At 34.9% G+C, this 9,287-nt stretch overlaps 1 protein-coding gene across 3 annotated transcripts in view; it reads left to right on the top strand.

Annotated features, from left to right (window-relative positions):
* Usp25 (ubiquitin specific peptidase 25) overlaps positions 1-9,287 on the top strand; it is a 143,638-nt gene that overhangs the window by 89,814 nt on the left and 44,537 nt on the right. For all 3 annotated transcript variants that reach the window (XM_008852535.3, XM_008852533.3, XM_029555783.1), the window contains 3 exons: positions 6,899-7,026; positions 7,340-7,435; positions 8,963-9,124. In XM_008852535.3, the coding sequence (XP_008850757.1) occupies positions 6,899-7,026; positions 7,340-7,435; positions 8,963-9,124 (386 nt within the window). The remainder of the gene's footprint in view (positions 1-6,898; positions 7,027-7,339; positions 7,436-8,962; positions 9,125-9,287) is intronic.

Below are 9,287 nucleotides of genomic sequence, written 5' to 3'. Positions count from 1 at the left end.
TTATATTAACTAATGATTTTAATTATTAATTTTTTAAAGTGTTAAAATAATTTTGATGCTTTTGCTTTGAAAGGGAGGAAAAGGGAGGGGGGATTAGCAGTAGTTTTACATCTATATCATATGTAGTCTATTTGAGTGATTCTCAATAGATGCCAAGGCCCTGACCGAGTATCAGAGCTCTCAAGAGTCCAGGGTATGGCTATGATCCATGAGGGTCATAAGTGTTTATAATTTGTGCCTCTAGTAAAGAATGTTTAAGTTCAGTTTCATGGAAAACAGATTTCCAAAGATTGGGGTTTGTGCAGAATCACATAGTGGAACAAGAAAGCGGATCTCCTGAATTTTTTTTTTCTTTTTTTCAAGAAAATCTGTTTTTGAGATTTCTTTTGTGTGTATTTTATATATGTGTGTGTGTCTCTATTTGTATATATGTATGTATGTATATATAAAATGTATATATGTGTATATAATTTATATATTTATGTATAAATATAATTTTTGTGCATTTCATACAATAAATCCTTTTTAGACCTTCTCCCCCATTTGCACACACCCCATAGTCCCCCTACTGGATTTCATGTATTCTGTCATATACCTATTAAGGACTATCAAGTCAAGTTTGTGTCCTCAGGTGGCCCTGGGTGTGAGTTTGTCGCCTGGAGCCTGGTCAGCCTATTTAGGGTCACTCCCTTAAAGAAGATCAATTCAACCAACAGTGATCAGCTGCCACTCCTGAAGTCTTAAAGAAAGATGTGTTCTGAGACAGGAAAGTAGGGATGACCTGTTGCCTTACCATTTGCATAATACCTTTAAGTGATTATGCAGTGGTCCATTGGTAGTCTTTCTTATTTACTAATTTTGAAAAACTGGTTGTATTATAGCAAATGATTTCATAATTCAACAAATGTACTTTAATCAATGACTAGAGTTTAATATCTTGAAATATTTTAATATTTAAATTGGCTCATTTTATGTGTTCTTTATTTTTTTTTAATTTGTTTTTATTGAATTTTTGTGTATTTCATACAGAACATCTCTAGCGATCTTAATCATTTTTATGTGCCCACTTCCCACTGGCACCCTTCCATAGCCTCTCGACTGGAATTCATATATTCTGTCATTTATGCTAAGGCTTATTGTGTCAAGTAATGTCCCCAGCCATTCCTTATTCCAAGATAATCTACTGAGTCTAGTCAGCCTATCTAGAGTCCCTTGCTTTAGGAAGATCAGCTCTTTCTCACCTAGCAGTAATCAGTTGCCAATATTTCTTCAGCTAAGATTGGGGTCTGCTGTTGATTTCACCAGTTCTTTGATGAGTTTTTTCTGCTTGAGTTTGCATGGGACTTGTGTATGCTGAATCTACCATTGCTGTAGATTCATATGAGCAAGGTCCCAGGAGGTTGTAGGACTCTGTTTCCATATGGTCAGGCACTTCTTCCCCCTCTTCCGCAGTGCTCCTTGAACCCTGGGCGGGCGAGGTTTTTATATATGAGTCCTGTCCAAGGACCAGCATTCTGCAGACTCCATGCTTTGGCCATTTGTGACCTTTTGTGTTCCTGGCCCTTTATTGCATGAGGGAGCTTCATTTATTAGAATCTAGAGATTCAGTTGGGTCCTTTTTACCCCTGTTCTATGTTCCATGAGCCTTAGCTTTAGAGGTTGCATTGTAGATGTGCCACTTAGGCCTGGGCAGTTCATAGATAGTGTCTGTGTGTGACCAGTTGTAGTACTTGGTAATAGTCTCCATCTGGTGCAAAAGAAACTTCTTTGAGTAGTGACTGGGATATTTGTCTGTAAATATAAGGGTAAATATTTTGCACATAGTATGAAATTACATTAGTTTAGGGATATGACAGTCTTGAGATTATTCTCTAAGATCTATGACCTCTCCAGCCATATGTATTTGGTTATATTTACAGTATCACACTTGAATTTCCTCCTGTTAAATGGGCTTTTAGTCCAATTAGGTAGCTATTGTTTTCCCCCAAGAAAAATGCCACTACTGCCCTAATGTCATATGCTATGCCAGGCATTGATGTGGTTATTAGGTCTTGAAGCTGGTGTTGGACCATCGATTGATGTTTTCCCTGAACCTCGGAATGAAGGGTAAGAAGGAGCTGAAGGGAGGTGGGACCATAGGAGACTGGTATTGTCAAGAGAGAAATGGGGGAAATGGGGACTCTTTAAATGGGGAAGCCACTGTAAAAGGGTTAGACAGGGAGAGAGAGAATACAGATACTCTAGCTACTTTTTAAAAACCAGAAGGAATCATATTAGTTCAACAACCCAATGACAAATTACACATACAGTATCTCTACATGATTCCATGTGTATAGCTGAAGGCTACATAACAAGAAACAGTGCCAGACAGGAGAGAAGAACAAGTGATGTTCATTCTCCCTCATTTGTGGATTCTAGCACCAAATCCTTATATGTGAGTATATATCCTGTTGTAACTGCAGGACCCAGGAAAATGAAACGGAAATGGGTCAAATGAGGGGGGTGTTGGTTATACAAGGAACAATGCGGGGAAAGGGAAAGAAGGAGCTCAGGAAAGGGGAGACCATAGGAGACAGGGAAAATGGGGGTCCTTTAACTGGGGAGGGAGGTGGGAGGGAGAGAGAGAGGAGAGATAAATAATGCCTAGCTGGTGCAAAAAAAAACAGAGGGAGACATATTAGTTCAAAAACCTACTGAAAAATTACACATGCAATATCTCTACATGAGTCCATGTGTATAGCTGAAGGCTACATAACAAGAAACAGTGCCAGACAGGAGAAACCTTCCTTTGAGTTGTTGGCCAGGGTGGCCCAAGAGACTCCCCAAATTCTACAGGCTATTGCCCAGTCCTTGATTGCCTCATAGAACTTGAAGGTAAGACCCTACTGCTGAAGGGTCTTTGGACACTGGATTTGGAGCAATGGACCTGGAATTGACCTGGAAGCCATTTCCCCTATTGTGTAGTTTAAAATAACTATTTTATTCAAGGCCAGTTGATCTTCTCAAGTGACCAGTAAGTGACATTTTGATGTTATTTTTAAATTGGTATAATCCCTACTAAAATATTTCTTCTATTATTTACTAAAAATTATTGATTTTAATTTGGCACTCAAAGTATCTTCTTGACTGAAGTAGCTCTTGCCAATCAATATAGGAAGAATTCCCATGTCTAGAATTGCTCGACATGAACAAAAAGACAGTTGCCTGTAAGACTCTGCTTATGGAATGTTATCCTAAGCAACAAATGAATTAAAAATGATTATGTGCAGTTTAACTGTAACCATGCCTCACTTGTTAAGGAGATACAGTCTGAGAAATATATGGTTAGGCAGTTTTCATTGTGTAGCTGCCATAGCATATACTTCAGAAACCTACATGGTACAGGGCAATCAGTTGTTGCCTTTTGAAGCAGCCAAGTGGCATGGTAATGATGAAATATGTGAGGCAGCTGTTGTAACAGCATAGTATGCTGTTTTATAGTGACATTCTTTTTTTATAATTAGAAAGTATACTTTAAAACAATAGTTAAAACTGCTGTAATCTGTTGTGTTCTGTGCATAGTTATATGCACTACAGTGGAACATTATTAACAGCATAGGTTTCTTTATGCCAGCATTGCTACAAATCTATGGCCAATGTATTATACTGAGATGTTAGTGGGTGGTAAGAATTTTTCACTTCTTTGTGACCACCATATTTTAATCCACCATTGACAGAAGCATGTCATAAAACATTTCCTAATCAGTTTTTTATTTTAACTAAATAGTATGTAGTCACATTCTCTAGGAAACCTAAAGACAGATTAGTTTTGGAGAAAGAAACTTTAAATAGTAAATACTTCACTTATGGTTTGACTATTCATTAATAATGTGACAAACATTCTTTCAGACTACTGCACTGCAGATATAATTGTGTTTATCTGCTCACACTATTCTGACACTTATATTTTTATCCAGCATATTATGACCATTCCTCCAAGTCAATATACACATTTACAACAATGTTATAAAACACTTCAGTATCATATAGTCTTGTTTATACATTTGTATTGATAAATCATAGTTAGAGAATTATTTTAAAGAGTGTCTTTCTATAAATACCCTTAAGGTTGAAGAACAGTTAGAAGTGGATATTTTGGGTCGTAGGACATAATCATTTAAATATGTAAGTGCCACCATATTACCTCAAAAAATCATACTGTTATATTAGAATGCTAGGAATTTTCTAAATCTTAAAAATCTTAAGATCAGTGAAATAGCTCAACAGAATACTTGCCTAGAGACATTCATGAGGCTCTAGGTTCAAACTACTGTTCTGGAAGAAAGGAAAAAAGAAAAAAATAGTATCATATACCATTATTAAATAAATTTATATATTATGTGGAAATTTTATCTTTAAAATGAAGAAGCAAATAAATGGAGCCAATGAAATGACTAGAGCTGGACTTTGAATTAGAATAGAAAAGTTTTACTTTTCAGGCTTAGTTTACAGCTTAGCTCTGTTTGCTGTTTTGTGAGACTTTGAAATAATAGGTGTTTTCCTTCTGTTCTTATTTTGTTTATATTTATATAAGCTTACAAAAGCAAGATATTGTAATATATTTTAATAAACTAACTTCAGTTACACATAAATATATATATTTTCTCCAGAAAATGTTTATGCAGCTAAGAAAAGTCAAGAGTACTAATTCTGTCAGCAGTCATAATACAGATTTCTTACCAACTACAAAATTTTCTTCCTTCTGCTGTTTTTTGTATAGTTTAATAATCTCAGTGATTATGTACTCAGAGGTATGAAAAATTACATCAGCTTTGCCTTTAACAGCCTCTGTCTCACTAACCTAGCATACCTACTAGATAATTAAGAAGTAAATATAATTTTTATTGAAAAGAAAGTTTTCTTCAAAAAAGAATTTCATGTGTTTTGTATTATATAAAATTCTGTTTATATGCTACTGTACTTAAAATACAAACATTTCAGAATGAGGTACATGATTGATGATTTTTTTTTTTGATGAATTTAGGAAAAGTATGGTTTTTCATCTTGTCCTTTTGAGCTTTAGACTGAGAAAATAAAGTCTTTCCACTTTATAGTAGGAAAAACCCTACCCCTGCTGATGAAGGAAATGCATTTACAACAGAGATTACTATATAATGTTTGTAAACAACTTTTCATAAGTTGTATAAAATAATGATTCCTGTATTTCCACAGTCTACAGAAGATCCTCTGATAGTTCGGGTCATTTTATTTTTCCTAGCCACTATACATTCTTATTAATTAAACTGTGTAGCCTGTGGGGCTGGAGAGATGGTTCAGCAGTTAAGACCGCTGACTGGGCTTAAGATCTCTTGCAGGGGACCCAGATGCGATTCCCAGCACCCACATGGTGGCTAACAACCATCCATAACTCCAGTTCCAGGGGATCCAACACCTTCTTCTGACCTCTGTAGGCATTGCACAACACTGGTGCACTTACACACATGCAGGCAATATACTCATACACATACTAGTTAATTTAATTTAATTTTTTAATTAATTTAATTTAAAAAATTAAAAAAAGTGTAGCATGATAATTTTAAGCATGCATTTTTTTATCCAGTATTGTAATAAAATCTGGAAGTAACACTTAGAGTTGCATATTTGAGTATCATGAAACGACATATGGAATATTATCCTAAGGGAACAAAGTTTCTTTGTGTGACAGCTGAAATAATGTTTTAAGTGTTAACTAGCCTTACTGGTGGATAAGAAGTTAGGGGTCTGGAGACATGGCTAAGTGGCTAAGACTGTACTGTTGTTTCAGAGGACCCAAACTCAGTTCTCAACATCCAAATTGGGTGGTTCATAACCACCTGTAAGTCCAGTTTCAGGGATCCAACACCCACTTCTGACCCCCTTGGGCACTTGCATGTATGCACAAATACATAGACACACACAGACAGAAAGACATACATATATATATATATATACATAAAAATAAATGGTTGTTTTAAGAGCTTAGAAATTCCTGACAATGCCACCTGCTTTCAAAATAAGTGAATAGATTTTCTATTTTAAAACTTGAGATGTTTATGATATTAGATCTTTGATAACTTTATTGTAGTTAATACTGTTATTAAACAAGTTTCTTTTTAAAAAAATATTATTTTTATTTTATGTGTATGAGTGTTTTGCCTGCATGTAGGTAGGTGATCCCTTATCGTGCCCACGGAGGTCAGAAGAAGGTATCAGATCCCCTGGAAATGGAGTTAGGACAGTTGTTAGGTGCCATGTGGGTGCTGGGAATCGAACTGAGGTCCTCTGCAAGATCAGTCTGTGCTCTTAACTGCTGAGCCATCTCTCCAGCCCTTAAACAAGTTTCTTAAATCTTAACTGGGTAAAAACATATCCATGTTCAGTTTAGGAATTCTCAGTGGAGCAAATCATGAACATTTGGGTTGGAATAAGTAGTAATGAGTGATGATTTACTTTACTTGCTTTACTTGAAGAAAAGTAGCAACCATGAAGACCCTAATCAAATTCAATTTACAAAGTCTGAAACATTTCTTCTTCTTCTTTTTTTTTTTCAAGCTATCCAGAGTTCAATTAGTGTACTCTTACTGGCAGATATATGGTGGCATTTTTGTGGCACTTGAATTTATAACACACAGCAATGTATGTGTTGCAGTATCTTGTAACAGTCGTCTGTGGCATGGCTCATAAAAACAAGAACTTAAAACTATTCTTTTACTTTCTCTATTTGTTGATTTATGAATATAAACATTTCTAACTCTTCGGATAAATAGTATGCTTAAGTGAGTTTATGAAGTTGTCAGTATCAATGTACTGTTCTTAAAAGTGCTGTGGAGAAAGCATGGAGAAAGGAGATTTTAAGCATTTTGTTGTTGCTTACTTTCAGCATTGGTTTACGGAACTACCACCGGTATTAACGTTCGAGTTGTCAAGATTTGAATTTAATCAAGCATTGGGAAGACCAGAAAAAATTCACAATAAATTAGAATTTCCCCAAGTTTTATATCTGGACAGGTATGGTTATTTTCCTGCAAGGGAAGAATAGTTGTTTAGAGAAAATTTTGTGTAATTTTCTTCACTTAATGTTCATTTATGCTTGTTACATAACCCTTACTATTTATCAAGTAGATATGTTTATTTTGTTTTATAAACACATAATATGTGTGGTTATAACTGCACCCTAGGCTGTTTAAAATACTATTTTGTGTTATATATCTGATAACTTACAAAATTTCAAATTAAATGATACTTATAATTAAACTTAACATTGTATCTATTTTCAAGATATCTGGAAATAATTAGTGATTGTTATTTTTTTCCCTCATAGGTATATGCACAGAAACAGAGAAATAACAAGAATCAAACGTGAAGAGATCAAGAGACTTAAAGATTACCTCACAGTATTACAACAAAGATTAGAAAGGTATTTTAACTTTTATGAACTTTAATTATAGGAAATTGTGTATTTGGTGACTATTTTTAAATTAAAATAATGCTTTAAGTGATTTATAATGTTAGTCATAGATAATCATTCTGTATTCCTATTTTGATTAGTTATTTTAGACTATAAATAATCTTTAATAGGCTTTAGAGGATTATTTCAGCATTTGAAATTAAATATATCATTATCAAGTGCTGCAAGTGGAAGTAAATGAGTTCAGTGGAGAGAGTGTGAGATTAAATGTTATGCTTGAGCAGTGGCAGCTGAGTGAGAGGATTCAGAATTATATTCTATGGCCGCCAAGCTTCATAAAGGGAATCGCCTCAGGAATACAGGTGGGCAGTGAAGGGAAATTAAGCAGCATAGGAGGGTGTAACTAGAGTGTCTGCCACCCAGTAACACAAGGGAAGGGCTCGTATGCAGACTATTTTGTGAATCAGAGCTTTATGTTAGTTAAAAAGTGCCCACAGCCGGGCGTGGTGGCACACTCCTGTAGTCCCAGCACTTGGGAGGCAGAGGCAGGTGGATCTCTGTGAGTTCAAGGCCAGCCTGGTCTACATAGTGAGTTCCAGGACAGCTAGGGCTACAGGAAGACCCTGCTTCAAAAAGACCAAAAAAAAAAGAGTGCCCACAGAGGGGGCCGGAGAGATGGCTCAGCAGTTAAGAGCACTGAGTGCTCGCTCTTGCAGAGGACCTGGGTTCAATTGCCAGCACCCACATTGCACGACGTGGGTGCAGTCACAGAATCTAGACTTTGGGTGTTCTGGAAGTCAGATAAGTCTACAGGTTGAAATATGCTCGAGGAAGCCCATTTTTCCACTTATAACTTTATCTGACTTCCTTTCTTTTAGTTTTAACATACAAATTAATAGCCTAAAACTTTTTATGTTGAATTAATATATCTTACTTTAATAATTTTTATTCTTTCCAGTAATTGCAATGAAAGTGTTCTAGAGGTAAAGGTTGGAGAATAGTAAAAGTTGCTTCCTTGATCATGAGACCAGGTGCAGGATTTAAAAATGAAAATCCTGCCAATTTTGTGTTCCTGATAAATTACAATTTAGAATGACATTTTAAAGTTACAGCAGAATACACAATGCATATACTTTTAATCTATCAGCTTTGGAGTCTTTTCTTTGAAGAATATAACATGTAATACCTTTTAAATAAGGTTTTATAAAATGTGCATATTGTGATTTAAATAGATTCAGTTAGAAAAGTATTCATTATTTCAGTAGATCAGTGTTTATTTGAGATTTTCTTATTTTCTGTTCAGATTTTCTTAAATTTTCTTATATTTTAAGAAACATCAGTGTTATACATCACTGTTTTGGTTTGAAATGAAGAGCATTGAATGTATATTCACTTTTATTTTCTTCATCTCAAAGCAAGAGAGTTTTATTACTGACTTAGTTATTGATGTATTGTCTCCTGTTTGTAAGACTTACTTAAAAAAAACAAATATCCTATAAATACAGATAAGAACATTGTATATTTTATTGTTTACAGATATTTAAGCTACGGTTCTGGTCCCAAAAGATTCCCCTTGGTTGATGTTCTACAGTATGCATTGGAATTTGCCTCAAGTAAACCTGTTTGCACATCTCCTATTGATGATATTGATGCTAGTTCCTCACCTAGTGGTTCCATTTCATCACAGTCCTTACCAAGGTAAAATTTCCCTATGCAGCAGGCAATTATGTGATCTCTATCACATAGCAATGTAATGCTTTTAAACAAGCTTTTATAAAATATGCATATTTTGATTTTAAAAACTATAAAATAGTTTCAGCTAGAAGATTATTTTTCGTTATTTCAGTAGATCTGTGGTTGC

Source organism: Nannospalax galili, unplaced genomic scaffold (genome assembly GCF_000622305.1).
Source record: "Nannospalax galili isolate Female #2095 unplaced genomic scaffold, S.galili_v1.0 scaffold266, whole genome shotgun sequence".
NCBI classification, from domain to species: Eukaryota; Metazoa; Chordata; class Mammalia; order Rodentia; family Spalacidae; genus Nannospalax; species Nannospalax galili.
The sequence above is the reverse complement of the archived record's forward strand: the minus strand, read 5'-3'. Positions and strand labels throughout refer to the sequence as shown.